Source organism: Pelophylax lessonae (genome assembly GCF_965119305.1).
Source record: "Pelophylax lessonae genome assembly, chromosome: 10".
Classification (NCBI taxonomy): Eukaryota; Metazoa; Chordata; class Amphibia; order Anura; family Ranidae; genus Pelophylax; species Pelophylax lessonae.
This window is the reverse complement of record NC_138777.1, coordinates 211,040,977-211,058,236: the sequence shown is the minus strand read 5'-3', so window position 1 is coordinate 211,058,236 and position 17,260 is coordinate 211,040,977. Positions and strand designations below refer to the sequence as shown.

Genomic DNA, 17,260 nt, shown 5'->3' with positions numbered 1-17,260 from the left:
GATCACTTTTAATGCTGTCACAAGCAATGTAAACATCCCTTGTGACACCAATATGTAGTGACAGGTACACTTTATGGAGGGATCGAGGGTCTAAAAGACCCCAAACCCCTCCACTACACTTTCATGTATGCAAAACGCAGAAAACTGCGTTTTTGCATACAGCCGTTTTTTAAATTTGCCGCTTTTTGCAGCACAGTAACCCGGAAGTGACGTCATGGACGCCGCCTCCGTGTTACGTCATTGGAGACCCGATCAAAGCCATTTCCGGCATTGATCGGGACTCCATTCAGCCGGCGGACGTGCCGGCTGGGTGCTCGGGGCTCACGGAAAGCGGCGGGAGGGGGGGGGACGTCCCCTCCCGCTCACCCGGGTAACGATCGAGCAGCTCCCGAGCCGCATCGGTCATTATGGACGGAAAGCCGACCGTTGGCTGTAAACCACGGTACCGGGATGATGCCTCTAGCTAGAGGCATCATCCCGGTATACCCCCGCAAAGTCTGCCGACGTATATATACGTCAATATGCGGTAAGTGGTTAAATTTCATACAAATATGTATTTAAAAACAAATCTTTATTGTTTTTTGGCAATAACATGGTGTGGGCGGGTTTCTGCCAGTCACAGGCTGTGTCATGCCCCTCCAGCCTGTTTCTTAGAATAAGAGGGAGGAGAAGCCTCCACTAATCTACATGTAATATCCTGCCCCTGGCGTTCAGCTGTTTAGTGGGCATGAAGGAGGAGGGAGGGATTGGGCTGTCATTTACCACTGTGTATATGCCCACATGTGTGGCTCACATGGGCTGATGTGATAGGGAGGAAATGCTCAGCATAGAAACTCACTGAAAACTGACCATGTGCAGTGTGGCCACCACAGCTGCAAAATCCCCAGCTGAATTGGGGACATGGACAGAAGGGGGAGATAGAGAGCAGCAGAATCAACCAGGATTTTTTCAGAATACAGAAAACTAACAGCATGTAATGAACAGCATGTAATACACCATTTATTGATAGTTTTTAGCATAGGCGTGCGCACAGGGTGTGCCAGGTGTGCCTGGGCACACCCTATTCATTCTATGTGGCGCAGATTCCCCCTGTTTAGACCCTAAAAATATTGTAAAAAAAATAATAAAAATAAAAAATAATTAAAAAAACTACAGTCACCATCCACTGCCCTACTGACACCAATCTCTGCCTACGGACACTGTCAGTATATACACATGCACACACACATATGTGTTTGAGCTTTGGGGTGCACACCCTAATGCCATAGGCTGCGCACACCTATGGTTTTTAGATGTGCGTTTAGTGACACTTTAAGCCAGCCATGCACAAATCGAAATTCATCTGGTTCAGCAGGGACCAGCCGAGATTCGATCTATCAATGGGCAGGCAGATTGTACTCAAGTCAATCCATCGAATAACTTGGGTACAACCAGCCAGTCATATTGTTTACATGTGATTACTGCCGGCAGGTATAGCCGCTAGCAGTAATCATTGTGTTCTGTAAGCCAGGACGACTCCCCAAGCTCCCTAGCAGGCAGAACACAATAGCACTGTGAGAGACATTCCTCCTAACTACTGACTGTGTTGATGGTGGAATCAAGCAATTCTATTTCCTTCCACCCATGATGGAAGGAAAAAAATGTAATCATTTCTGGGCTGCTTTAGTTTTACACAGACACAGGGCTTAGGAAAGCAATTGGCTTCTTACACTTCAAAAGACTAGAAAAACAGCCTTTGTTCTGCAATTATCCCTAATAATATTGTGTTGGATTTGACCTCTGTACCTTATTGAAGAGTTAAGCTGCCTGTGGATGGTGCCAAGTCAGCAGGCAACCATATGGTCCAGACAGACTGGGTTTAAGGGGGTATGTCAACGTATAACGCGCCATTTGAAACAGAACAAGACTACATGCACACAGATGTTTCCATGCATAAAAAAATTATAAACCTAAAAAAACATGGCCCTGAGCCCATTTAAACACTGATGCTTCTGTGCATTCCTGTTTACCCACGCATGCGCGTAGGATGCATTTTCCAAATGCTTTCAGAAATATGTTGTCTGTGCATGTCATTTTGCCTTTATAAATGCTTTAATTCACACCTTTTATTATAGTAAATGCCTAAAAAATTTTAATAATATTGATGATAATGACTTTATGTTTTAGGTTAACTGCTGCTTAAATTGTCCTCAAAATATAATCCAGGATGACAGCAAGTCAGTGAATTCAGAACCCCCCCCCCCAGTGGAAACCGGCCGCCTTGTCCGACCACAGGGGGAGCGTCAGGTGACACACCGTCTGCGTGCAGCTGACGCACACACAGTGGTTTTCAGAGTCTCTCCTGGCCAATATCATCCTTATCATCACTGCGATCTGTGTCCCTATACGGGGGTGGGGGACTACTACTTACATCGTCATCAGTAGTGCCAGCTATAGTACAGTAAATATTTGCGGCAATGTGTAATCGGCAGTGTAATCGCTAACTCATCGAAAGGACTGTGTTCTATCAATGTTCGTCCTTTCTGCATGCTGGTCTGGTTTTTGTCCATTACTGGAGAACACCAAGAGAGACGAAATAACATTCCATTCCTAATATATGGGGGGACAAATTCATTATAATATCACAATTATTATTATACATTCAGCCTTTAGCCACTGAATCAATCATATCAATCTCTGCACCAGAGGAGCTTACACTCTAATGTCCCCCCACAGTCACACACTATTATTATACATTTATATAGCTTTGACATATACCGTAGTGCTGTACAGAGAACAGTGAGCCGTTCATATCAGTTTCTGTACCAGAAGAGCTTACACTCTAATGTCCATCCACAGTCACACACTATTATTATTAATATACATTGATATAGCTCTGACATATACGCCAGTGCTGTACAGAGAACACCGAGCCAGTCACATCAGTCTTTGCACCAGAGGAGCTTACACTCTAATGTCCCCCCACAGTCACACTATTATTATTATACATTTATATATTATATAGCTTTGACATATACCGTAGTGATGTACAGAGAACAATGAGCCAATCATATCAGTTTCTGTACCAGAAGAGCTTACACTCTAATGTCCATCCACAGTCACACTATTATTATTATTATTATACATTTATATAGCTTTGGCATATACCAGAGTGCTGTACAGAGAACACTGAACCCGTCACATCAGTTTCTGTACCAGAAGAGCTTACACTCTAATGTCCATCCACAGTCACACACTATTATTATAATACATTTGCATGAGTCTCTGCTTCAGAGGAGCTTACACTCTAATACCCCTCCACCCCCCAAGTCACACACTATTATTAAACATTTATATAGCTCTGACATATACCACAGCGATGCACAGAGAACACTGAGCCACTCACATCAGTCTCTGCTCCAGAGGAGCTTACACTCTAATACCCCACCCCCCAAGTCACACACTATTATTATTCTAATACATTTATGTAGCTTTAACATATACCGCAGTGCTGTACGGAGGACACTGAGCCAGTCACATCAGTCTTGGCTTCAGAGGAGCTTACACTCTAATACCCCCCCCCCACCCCCCATGTCACACACTATTATTATTATTACATTTCAATGCCCCCCCACGCCCCCCAGGTACTCACTATTAATATTATACAGTTATATAGCTCTGACATATACTGCAGTGCTGTACAGAGATCACTGAGCCATTCACATCAGTCTCTGCACCAGAGGAGCTTACACTCTAATACCCCCCCCCCACCCCCAAGTCACACACTATTATTATTATTACACTCCAATGCCCCCCCCCCCCACAGTCACTCACTTTTATTATTATTAAACATTTATATTATATAGCTCTGACATATACCGCAGTGCTGTACAGAGAGCACTGAGCCATACATATCCGTCTCTGCACCAGAGGAGCTCACACTCTAATGTCCCCCCACAGTCACACACTATTATGATCATACATTTATATAGGTCCTCTCCACTATAATGAAAGTTTTGGGTGTATACTGACCAGTGTACCAAGCATCCTCCTCCATGCAGGCGACACTCATGGATGAATTTGATGCATTTTCTAAAATGTTGAATTCTGCCAAAAAAAAACAGAACAGAGAGATGATTAGAGAAATGATGAGAAAGCTCGTCTGGTTACACGACATGAGCTATCTGGTCTGTCAATGACGGCACTTCTAAAATACAACTAATAACCCTCACAATCATTAATATGTACAGTGGGTATAGAAAATAATCACCCCCTATAATATAATCACATTTTGTTACTTTGCAGCATGAAATTAAGACAGACAGTTTTTTGTCTTATCCATCACTCCGACTTTGCAGCACTTGTCGCATCAGAAGTCCGACCCTATTCTGTGCAATGGAACTGTTCTAATCGGTGCGACTCGAGTTCCTGCACTACTTTTTGTCCCACTGGCATTGACTCGTGTTAACGAAGTCGCGCTGGAGTCCGACTTCAAAGTCGCGGGCAATGTCCAAACAGACTAAAGGCTGGAATTAAAGCAAAAGGTGGTCCAACAAAATACTGACATAAGGGTAGTGATCCTTTTTCCAACTCAGTGATTCTGTTTTTAAAATCGAACCGACATGTTAGAAAAAAATATAAAAAAAATTCAAAAACAGAATCCTTGAGTTGGAAAAAGGATCACCCCCTCCTAAAAATCACTTGTATACTCAATCAGGTGTAGCTAATCATCTTCTCAATGGCAACCAAAACCATTTGACTTTCAACTGTGATCAGCTGTGGTCATTTTGATTAGCTCAGCATGAAAATAGCTTTCCTGGAGCATTTCAGTCCCTGGCAGTGCAACTGAAGCAAACAATCAACAATGGTTGGCAAGGCACTGTCACCGGGATAAAGTTGTGGACAGGCACAAGTCAGGAGATGGATACAAAAAAAAAAGTCAAAGGCTTTATCAATGCCTAGAAGAACAGTGATGTCTATTATTGGGAAGTGGAGGGTATTTGGTACAAAACCGACCCTCCCAGGATCGGGATGTCGCTCTAAACTAGATGAAAGAGCCAGGAGGAAACTGGTCATAGAGGCGACCAAGAGGCCTACAGCCACTCTGAAGCAGGAATTGATGACAAAGAGTGGTCATTGTGTGCATGTGACAACAATATCACAAATTCTCCACAAATGCGGCTTGTATGGGAGGGGTGCAAGAAAAAAAGCCACCACTCAAGAAAGGCCACATGCAGTCACCACTGAGCTTTGCCAAAATGCACCTTGAAGATTCTGAGGCCACATGGAACTAGGTGTTATGGTCGGATGAGACAAAAATTGAATTATTTGGCCTCAACACCAAACAATATGTGTGGCGGAAATCCAATACAGCTCACCAGTGGCGGCCTGTCCATTGGGGGCGCAGGGGCGCCGCCCCTCCTATCCATGCGTCCGGCCCCCTAATCTACATGCAGGGCGCCGGATGCATGGATTCCAATGGGGTATTTTTTTTTTTTTTCTTTTTGTCAGAGGCTCAAATGGGCTTCAAAAAAGGGTGGGCTCAGGGCGCAGAGCACTGCGCCCTGAGCTCATCCAGTTGTGTGACAATAGCGAATGAATATTTGCTATTATCACACTGATTCTCCTCCCAGCCAATCAGGAAGAGACCCGTTTCCCGATTGGCCAAAAGGAGAAGCCATACTATTGGCCACGGAGGAGGAGGAGGGAGTTGACGTAGGGGAAGCCGTCGCGGCTGCCGGGGGAAGCTGCCGCCGCCGCTGCCTGCCCTCCACGTCAGTCCAGGGTGAGTGAGCCGGCAAACGGGGGGGGGGGGTTGGTATGGTGTGCAAGCAGGAACTGGTGTGGTCCCGGGGGGGGGGGGTATGGTGTGGTCCGTCTGCTGCCCCCCCCCCCCGGCCAGTGGAGAACCAGCCGCCACTGCAGCTCACCATCCAAATGACACCATTCCTACAGTATAGCATGGAGGGGGTAAAATCCTGTTATAGGGGTGGTAATATCCTGTTATGGAGGTGGTAATATCCTGGTATGGGAGGTGGTAATGTCCTGTTATAGGGGGTGGTTTTATCCTGTTATGGGGGTGGTAATATCCTATTAAGTAGTTGTTTCTCTGCAGCAGGAACTGGAGCACTTGTCAGGATAGAAGGAAAATGGATGGGAAGAAATACCATCAAATTCTTGAGGAAACAATGAGCACATAGTGGTTGAAGGAGAAAAAAGGTGAATGTCCTTGCATGTCTTAGTCAGAGCCCAGACTTAAACCCCATTGAGAATCTGTGGAAAGACTTGAAGACTGCAGTTAGATATGTCCCTAATAACTTTGCACATCTAGAGTTTGCAATTTTTTGCCCACTCTTCGTTGCAGAACTGCTCAAGTTCTGTTAAGTTTGATGGTGACCGTCAATCTTAACTGAACTTGAGCAAATTCTACAAAGAAGAGTGGGGAAAAAATTGCAAAGTCTAGATGTGCAAAGTTAGTAGAGACAAATCCCAACAGACTAAACGCTGGAATGAAAGCAAAAGGTGGTTCAACAAAATACTGACACAAGGGGGTGATCCTTTTTCCAACCAGGGGAGGAATGGGCAGGGGGGCAATTTCCCCCTGGGCCGCTCTGATGCCCCGTAAAAAGGCTGCACCACTCCTGCTACAGACATAAAGGATTCCTGGAGAAGAGAAGTAAAAAGTCCCCACTGATGACCTACTGAGTGCGGGATGAAGACAAGGACAGAGCATAGCCCCCCCCCAGCATGGATGGTGTAAACTGTGTCTGAGCAGAGGCCGGTTCCATGCAACACTGGGAACTCTCCTACCCTAGCTATACACGACCAAGCTGTCCCAGCTCCTCCTTACCGCCCCCTGCTGGCCAGGTCGGGGAATTCGGCCGGTGAGTAGAGAGTACCTGGAGCGGAGCTTCAGTCTGGAATGGGGGTCAGGAGGAGACCGGGAACAGGGGGAGTGGGAGGGGGGCTGAATTACTGCACCATGGGCCTCTGGTTTGTACCTGCCCCCTGGGCCGAAAGTTGCCAGTCGGCCCGTTACCAACTCAGTGATTCTGTTTTTGAATTTTTTAAATTGTTTTTCTGACATGTTGTTGTTATATCTTTCACATGTATGTTCAATGTTACACTAGTAAATACAGCTGGATAAAACAAAAACCATGTCTGTCTTCATTTCAGGTGGCAAAGCAACAAAATGTGATTATTTTAAAAGGGAGGGGTGATTCTTTTCTATACCCGCTGAATATACAGTATACTGATATGTGTATATATTATGTGTATAATATATAATTTGGTCTACTCCATCTTACACACTTCACACAGTCCAGTGACTTTGCCTAGGTTAAGATGATATGATCAGTTTGCTGCAGGTAGGAGGAAGCATTTCTTCAGTCACCCCTCTCCCTGGAAATCAGACTGCACATTATAACTTAGTAGCAAATCAAAAGGTAAGAGGCTGCAGCAGGGGCTGATCTGTGTCAGACATTTTATTCTATATTTCACGGATTTGACTTTTATTTTTTAGTAGAGGAATACGCTATGACTTTCCTGCAGGAGGACAAGGGCCATCATGGCGGCTGTGCTGCACTCCTCCTTACTGCCGGAGACATGGATAGATTCTGGTCTTTGGGTGACATAATCCCAGACATTGGTATTATTTGTATGCGGCCATTCTCTTCGGATTTCAGGAAGTTGCTGTCAGCTGAGTCTCTGGTTTGCTGACAGCTTCAAATTTTCCCCAGAAATCATTCTTTCAATAAATGTGACAGTGATTGCTGTTTAGGACAAAAGACCGTCTGCCCCGTATCACATGACCCCCACCAAGAGCTACCCTGAATCATGGGAGTTCCCCACTATCATCTGCCCCATATCACATGACCCCCACCAAGAACTGCCCTGAATCATGGGATTTCCCCACTATCATTTGCCCCATATCACATGACCCCCACCAAGAACTGCCCTGAATCATAGGACTTCCCCACTATCATCTGCCCCATATCACATGACCCCCACCAAGAACTGCCCTGAATCATGGGAGTTCCCCACTATCATCTGCCCCATATCACATGACCCCCACCAAGAACTGCCCTGAATCATGGGACTTCCCCACTATCATCTGCCCCATATCACATGACCCCCACCAAGAACTGCCCTGAATCATAGGACTTACCCACTATCATCTTCCCCATATCACATGACCCCCACCAAGAACTGCCCTGAATCATGGGACTTCCCCACTATCATCTGCCCCATATCACATGACCCCCACCAAGAGCTGCCTGGAATCATGGGACTTCCCCACTATCATCTGCCCTTTATCACATGACCCCCCCACCAAGAACTGCCCTGAATCATGTGACTGCTCCACTATCATCTCCCCCATATTACATGACCCCCGATAGTAACTGCCCTCTATCATAGGACTCCTCCACTATCATCTGCCCCGTATCACAGGACCCCTGATAGTAACTGCCATCTATCATAGGACTCCTCCACTATCATCTGACCCATATCTCATTACCCCCAATAGTAACTGCCCTCTATCATGGGATGAGTCCTGTATCATCTGCCCCATATCACATGACCCTGACCAGTATCTGCCCTCTATCATAGGACTCCTCCTCTATCATCTGCCCCAAATCACATGACCCCTGATAGTAACTGCCATCTATCATAGGACTCCTCCACTATCATCTGCCCCATATCTCATGACCCCCGATAGTAACTGCCCTCTATCATGGGACGAGTCCTGTATCATCTGCCCCATATCACATGACCCTGACCTGTATCTGCCCTCTATCATGGGACTCCTCCACTATCATCTGCACCGTATCACATGACCCCCGATAGTAACTGCCCTTTATCATGGGACTCCTCCACTATCATCTGCCCCATATTACATGACCCCAGCCAGTAAGTGCCCAAAATATTGGGAATCCTAGACTATCCTCTGCCCCATGTCACTTGGCCCTGACCAGGATCTGCCCTCTTTCATAGGACTCCTCCACTATCATCTACACCAGGGATCCTCAAATTACGGCCATCCAGCTGTTGCAGAACTACACATCCCATAAGGCATTGTAAAACTCTGACATTCACAGACATGACTAGGAATGATGGGAATTGTAGTTCCTGAACAACTGGAGGGCCATAGTTTGAAGACCCCTGATCTACACCATATCACATGACCCCAGCCAGTAAGTGCCAAGAATAATGGGAATCCTAGACTTTCATCTGCCCCATATCACATGACCCCCAATAGTAACTGCCCTCTATCATTGGACTCCTCCACTATCATCTGCCCCTTATCACATGACCCCGGCCAGCAACTGCTCTGAAACATGAACTCTTCCACTATCATCTACCCCATATCACATAACCCCCGATTGTAACTGCCCTGTATCCTGGGACTTCCCCACTATCATCTGCCCAATGTCACATGACCCGGCCAGTAACTTTACTAAATCATGAACTCCTCCACAATCATCTGCCCCATATCACATGCCCCCGCCAGTAATTACCCTGAATCATGGGGCTCCTCCACTATCATCTGCCCCATATCACATGACCCCGGCCAGCAACTGCCCTGAATCATGGGACTCCTTTACTATCATCTGCCCAATATCACATGATCCCGGCCAGTAACTTCCCTAAATCATGGCGCTCCTGGCTCCTCCTTCCTGCCAAGTGCCCCCAGAGCAAACAGCTTGCTATGGGGACACCTGAGCTGAGCAGCAGCTCTGTGTGTCAATTCAGACACGGAGCAACGGTTGGGCCACGCCCCCTCTCTTCTCATTGGCTCACTTGCGGTGATTAACTTCATTGTCTTTATTGTCTCAGCCAATGAGGAGGGAGAGTCCCTGAGAGCCAAGACTGGTGCACATTGCTGGATCGTGATGGAGCTCAGGTAAGTATTAGTGGGGCTGCTGCACACAGAAGGTTTTGTATATTTATGCATAGAATATATAAAGGTAAAAAAGCTTTGAGCCTTTAGAATCACTTTAGAACTCATGCACACTTGAGCTAAAAAATTGTACGTTTTTTTTTATTCTGCCTGTAAAGTCCTTCCATGTTAACCTATGTGCCCAGGCATTTACAGGAATTTAAAGGCGTTTCAAGTAGGGATCGACCGATTAGCAGCAAAGCCGATAAATCAAGGGCAGATATGCACTTTCCCCGATATATCAGAATCGGCCACCATGGTGACCGATATTGCCGATATTTCGGAAAGTGTTGTACCGGAGTGATGCCTCCAGCTAGAGGCTTCACCCCAGTACCGGCGTCCATAGCCGACGGTCGGCTGTCTTGTAATGACAACTGATGTGGCTGAGAAGCCGCTCGGCTGTCATTACAAGGAGCGGGAGGGGACGTCTTCCCCCTCCCGCCGCCTTCCCCTGTCCCACCGGGAGACCCGGGCATCTTATCTGCATGGCCGCCGAAGAGAAGACCCGATCAAAGCCGCATTCGGCTCTGATCGGGTCTCCATGTAAAAAACCCGTAAGTGATGTCATGACATCACTTCCGGATACTCGGCGCCAAATTGAAAAAAAATGACAGCATTCAAAACAGCTAAACTTGGCGTTTTGAATGCTTTTAAGTGCCTGTGAACAAAAAAAAAAAACATTTTTAAATGTGCGAAAATATCGGCCAATATCGGCCGATACTGATATCCGATGACCAAAATATCGGTATCGGCATACCGATGGGGTATGGGGGGGGGGGGGGGGGGAGCTGCAGCACAGAAGGTTTTTCAACTGCATAGAATTTATTAAGGTGAAATACAGTGAGGCTTTACAACCACTTTGAAAGTGGAACTTCCCCTCATTTGCTTCCTCCCCCCCTCTGGTACCACATTTGGCACCTTTCAGGGGGGGAGGGGGGAACGGGTACCTATTTTTGACAGGTACCCTTTCCCACTCCTGGGAGACAGCACAGCGGCGCCGTCCACCAGAAGTTCCGTCCTCCTTCCCCTGCCACCGAGCCAGAAGGGAGCCAGCTGTGAAGCCGAAAGGCTTCATTACTGGTTTCCCATTGAATGAATGGTGGCGGCGGCGGCACTTAGCAGCCGATCTGAAAATCGGCTGGGGTGCTGACATTGCGGGCTCCCTGAACAGGTAAGTGTCTATACATTAACCACTTCTGGACCGGAAGATTTTCCCCCTTAATGACCAGGCCATATTTTGCGATTCGGTACTGCGTTATTTTAATGGACAATTGCGCGGTCGTGCGACGATGTACCCAAATAAAATTAATGTCCTTTTTTTCTCACAAATAGAGCTTTCTTTTGATGCTATTTGATCACTTGTGCGATTTTTATTTTTTGCGCTATAAACAAAAAAAGAGCGAAAATCCTGAAAAAAAAATATATATTTTTCACTTTCTGCTATATAACATTCCCAAAAAAATTAAAAAATCAACATTTTTTAACATTTTAGGCCAATTTGCTTTCTGCTACATATTTTTGGTAAAAAAAAAAAAAAGTCCCAATAAGCGTATTTTGATTGGTTTGCGCAAAAGTTATCGTGTCTACTAACTAGGGGAAAGATGTCATTTTTATTGTTTTTTTTACTAGTAATGGTGGCGATCTGCGATTTTTAGTGGGACTGCGACATTGCGGCGCACAGATCGGACCCCTAACTGACATTTTTGACACTTTTAGGGGGACCAGTGACATTACTACAGTAATCAGTGCTAAAAATATGCACTGTTACTGTAATAATGACACTGGCAGGGAAGGGGTTAACACAGTGGGTGATCAAGGGGTTAAATGTGTACCTAGGGGAGTGATTCTAACTATATGGGGGTTGGGCTTGTGAAATGACCATAGAGACATGTGTTCCTATATAGAAGGATCACAGGCGCTCTGTGATCATTCCAGAGAGAAGAACGGTCAGCGGTGTTTACAATAGCCGACCGATCTTCTCTCTCAGCGGGGAGCAATCGCGGGTGTCAGGCGGCAATCGGAGCCGTCTGCCATGTGGATCGGAGTCCCCGCTGCCGAGTGATGGTGGGAGCTCACCGGCGGCGGCGCACGCTTGCCCCCTAGCTGCAGGCGCGTGACCGACGTAGACCTATGTCGTTTCATGCAGGACGGCCGCCCTGCCGCAGTATATCGCAATAAATTCAAAGTCAGCAGATACGGTATTTTTAGCTGCTGACTTTTAATTCTTTTTTTTTTTTTTTACCAGCTGTAACACCGCTTTAATATTCTGGCCAATAGAATGCATTAACGCCAAAAACGTGGACATGCAAAAACGCGTTTTGTTTTTCTGCTGATTTCCTCCTGTAGGTGAAAATACGTCTAGTATGCATGTGACCTTAAACAGCATATTGTTTTCTGTACCTTTGTCTCCGTCAGCTCCATCCATGACGATTTTCTGACGTGATAAAAGAAGAGGTCATGTGATTTCTTTCTATTACGGCACACGGAGATCCCCGGTGGCTCTGGTTTTTAGCTGTACTGGGAGCTGCACTCTGACATTTGCGGGGTGCAGGATGTGGTGAGGGTGACAAGCACTTGATAGTGGTGGAGATTCTCGGCGGGGACAGGAAGTCAGCCAGAAGGTGAAGCTGAACAGTGTAGACGGCGGTCCTTCCCCCCAGTATCTGCTGGGGGTCCCTGCAGACTGATTCCATGCAGATCCTGCCCTCGGTCCTTCCCCCGGTATCTGCTGGGGGTCCCTGCAGACTGATTCCATGCAGATCCTGCCCTTGGTCCTTCCCCCCCGTATCTGCTGGGGGTCCCTGCAGACTGATTCCATGCAGATCCTGCCCTCCGTCCTTCCCCCCGGTATCTGCTGGGGGTCCCTGCAGACTGATTCCATGCAGATCCTGCCCTCGGTCCTTCCCCCTGGTATCTGCTGGGGGTCCCTGCAGACCGATTCCATTCAGATCCTGACCTCGGTCCTTCCCCCCGGTATCTTCTGGGGGTCCCTGCAGACAGATTCCATGCAGATCCTGACCTTGGTCCTTTCCCCGGTATCTGCTGGGGGTCCCTGCAGACCGATTCCATGCAGATCCTGACCTTGGTCCTTCCCCCGGTATCTGCTGGGGGTCCCTGCAGACCGATTCCATGCATATCCTGACCTTGGTCCTTCCCCCGGTATCTGCTGGGGGTCCCTGCAGACCGATTCCATGCAGATCCTGACCTTGGTCCTTCCCCCGGTATCTGCTGGGGGTCCCTGCAGACCGATTCCATGCAGATCCTGCCCTCGGTCCTTACCCTCTGGTATCTGCTGGGGGTCCCTGCAGACCGATTCCATGCAGATCCTGACCTTGGTCCTTCCCCCAGTATCTGCTGGGGGTCCCTGCAGACCGATTCCATGCAGATCCTGACCTTGGTCCTTCCCCCGGTATCTGCTGGGGGTCCCTGCAGACTGATTCCATGCAGATCCTGCCCTCGGTCCTTACCCCCTGGTATCTGCTGGGGGTCCCTACAGACCGATTCCATGCAGATCCTGACCTCGGTCCTTCCCCCCAGTATCTGCTGGGGGTCCCTGCAGATCGATTCCATGCAGATCCTGTCCTCAGGAGGCCGTAGTGCTGCCCATATACACAGCAATTTTCAGCCGATTTCAATCGATTTTTCAAATGCTGACACAATCGAAAGCAATTGAAAGAACAAAGGACAACCGACCGAAAATAAATTGGATGGACCGCAAATCATCGATCGATTTTAGATGTTCAAACAGATTTCATGGATTGAAAGAATATTTGTCACCCTCATGAAGCAAGCAACTGTTTTTTTTTCCACCATGTTGGATCTGTGTCTCTTCAGACATGGGATTGGTCTTAGATTGGACCGCCTGGCACTGGTTCAGTTCTGCTGCAGCCATTACAGTGCCAAATATTACCTTCCCCTGCTTTATCACGGTGATGTGGGAGGGGCAGAGACACCAACTAATGAAGGGAAATCTCCCCATTGTACGGGGGGCAGAGACACAAACTACTGCAAGGAAATCTGACCATTGTGGGAGGGGCAGAGACACAAACTACTGCAAGGAAATCTCACCATTGTGGGAGGGGCACAGCCTACTGCAAGGAAATCTCACCATTGTGGGAGGGGCAGAGACACAAACTACAGCAGGAAATCTCCCCCTTGTGGGAGGGGCAGAGACACAAACTACTCCAGGGATATCTTACCATTGTGGGAGGGGCAGAGACACAAACTACTGCAAGGAAATCTCCCCATTGTGGGAGGGGCAGAGACACAAACTAATGAAGGGAAATCTCCCCATTGTGGGAGGGGCAGAGACACAAACTAATGAAGGGAAATCTCCCCATTGTGGGAGGGGCAGAGACACAAACTAATGAAGGGGAATCTAATTTTTGTGGTAAGGGCAGAGACACGAACTAATGAAGGGAAATCTAATTATTATGGGAGGGCAGGGCAGCCATCAGAAATTTTGGGGCCCCTTACACAGCTTTAGGCCTGGGCCCCACCAGGCCTGACCACCAACATTTCACAGGACCGGCCCTCTGGCCGTCTCACCGAATCCGCCCACTGGCCATCCCACCGAGTCCTTCAGTGCACCCACTTCTATTTTAACATTCTTTACAACTTAATATATGAAAATGAATCCAATCCAGCAAAGAGACAGCCTCATATATTCAGCAAAGAGTTATCCCTCTCAGAACGCCCGGGCCCCCTACATGTGTATGGGCTGTCCCCCCCTGATGGCTGCCCTGTGGGAAAGGCAAAGACACAAACTACTGCAGGGAAATCTCCCCACTGTGGGAGGGGCAGAGACACAAACTATTGAAGGGAAATCTAATTATTGTGGGAGGGGCAGAGACACTAATGAAGGGAAATCTAATTATTATGGGAGGGGCAAAGACACAGACTACCATGGGGTAATCTCACTATTGTGGGAGGGGCAGAGACACAAACTACTGCAGGGAAATCTCACTATTGTGGGAGGGGCGGAGTCACAAACTAATGAAGGGAAATCAAATTATTATGGAAGGGGCAGAGACACAATCTACTGCAGGGAAATCTCCCCATTGTGGGAGGAGCAGAGACACCAACTAATGAAGGGAAATCTAATTATTATGGGAGGGGCAAAGACACAATCTATCATGGGGTAATCTCACTATTGTAGGAGGGGCAGAGACACAAACTACTGCAGGGAAATCTCACCATTGTGGGAGGGGCAGAGACACAAACTACTGCAAAGAAAATCTCACTATTCTGGGCAGGCAGAGACACAAACTAATGAAGGGAAATCTCACCATTGTGGGGGTGCAGAGACATAAACTATTCCAAGGAAATCTCACTATTGTGGGAGGGGCAGAGACAGAAACTATTGCAGGGAAATCTCACCATTGTGGGAGGGGCGGAGACACAAACTATTGCAGGGAAATCTCACCATTGTGGGAGGGGCGGAGACACAAACTATTGCAGGGGATTCTCACCATTGTGGGAGGGGCGGAGACACAAACTATTGCAGGGAAATCTCACCATTGTGGGAGGGGCGGAGATACAAACTATTGCAGGGAAATCGCACCATTGTGGAAGGGGCGGAGACACAAACTATTGCAGGGAAATCTCACATTGGGATCTAAGGGATATAAGAATCCAGTAGCTGATTCAACCCATCAGTGCCAACACAAAACTGAAATATGAATTTTGGATGGAGTTAACCTTTAAATTTTCTTTGCTTTAACACACAATCACAAAAGCAAACATTTGTATACAATGTATCCAATAATGAATAAATAACAAATCACTTCACTGCTCATGAATTTATATTATAATTTTTTTGTGGCTTATAAACAGGAAATAAAAGTCGAGCAGCTGGTCTGGTATTTATCGAATATTTTCAATTTCCTGTTCTTAAAAAACATTCAAAGGCCCCCTTTGATGCAGAGGTGCACCTTAGGTGAGAAAGCCACTTCCTGGCAGCAGCTGGCAGTGAGAAACTCCCCATCAATGGGGTCTTCGAGGACGAAGGCCTTTCTGGGAAGAGACTCGGGTGACAAAAAGTGCAGCGGGCGATTGCCGATGGACTGGAAACCCTGCAACGCCCAATTATTACAAAATCAAACACATAAACTCGCCAACAATAAAAAATGCTAATTGTTCTATAAATAGTATAACACAACAAATTATTCTTAGATGCAATATTTACAGTGATCCTCGTATGTGAACTATACATATGAACCACTCTGAGTTTTGTTTCCTGGGTGGGACCGATTCTCGGCATACTTGGTCTGGACCAGAAAGGAAAGCACTCAGTTCCCATGATGCAGTTGGAGTTTTCTCGGCCTGAGCTGAGGCGGGGCGAGGCCCCCGACTGATACCCCCAATTTAAATTAACCGTCACAAAGTGGTTGATTTACTAAAGGCAAATAGACTGTGCACTTTGCAATGTGCAGTTGCCCCAAAGCTTAGTAAAGTCAATTTGCAAAGAATACCCAATCACATGCACGGAAATTTAAAATGCTTCCACATGATTGGATGATGGAAGTCTGCAAAGCTTCTGCTCACTTACTAAACTCTGGAGCTACTGAACTTGCACAGTCTATTTGCCTTTAATAAATCAACCCCAAAGTGTTGGTGCTTTCCTAAGTGCCGGTTCACATTTGTGCGATCACAGAGATCGCATGTAATTCAGAGCGCACTGCTCCTAAAATGACATGCGACGTCTGTGCGGTGCAAATTCAGCCATACAGTTTGTATGGCTGAATTCGCACCGTAATCGCACTAAAACACGCACAGGACCCTTTTTTTGGTCCGCAGCAGAATCGGATCACATGGTGGTTCACACTAGTGCGATCCGATTCTGTGCGAACTCTCAGATCGCACTGCGATATGCGATCTGATCTGGGGGGTGTCGTTAACTTTGAATTGACACCCCCAGCGTATCGCATATGGCAGTGTGAACTTGCCTTTGCTGCGGATGTGATGCGGGAACCCACTGTATATTCGAGGCGTTCCCGCATCGCAGAAATGTGAACACTGAGTTCTTTGCAGTGCATAAACATGCTTTTTTATTTGTGTCAACATACGTTCGCATCCGGACCAAATCTGACAAGTCACTCCTACATGTAAAAATATATATATATTTTTTTTTTCTTAGAATCCCCAAACATTATTTATACAGTACCTCACAAAAGTAAGTACACCCCTCACATTTTTGTAAATATTTTATTATATCTTTTCATGTGACAACACTGAAGAAATGACACTTTGCTACGATGTAAAGTAGTGAGTGTACAGCTTGTATAACTGTAAATTTGCTGTCCCCTCAAAATAACTCAACACACAGCCATTAATGTCTAA

At 46.8% G+C, this 17,260-nt stretch overlaps 1 protein-coding gene across 1 annotated transcript in view; it reads right to left on the bottom strand.

Annotated features, from left to right (window-relative positions):
* IRF8 (interferon regulatory factor 8) overlaps positions 1-17,260 on the bottom strand; it is a 205,575-nt gene that overhangs the window by 146,936 nt on the left and 41,379 nt on the right. The window contains exon 6 of the mRNA XM_082270439.1: positions 4,012-4,086. Coding sequence (XP_082126565.1) covers positions 4,012-4,086 — 75 coding nt within the window. The remainder of the gene's footprint in view (positions 1-4,011; positions 4,087-17,260) is intronic.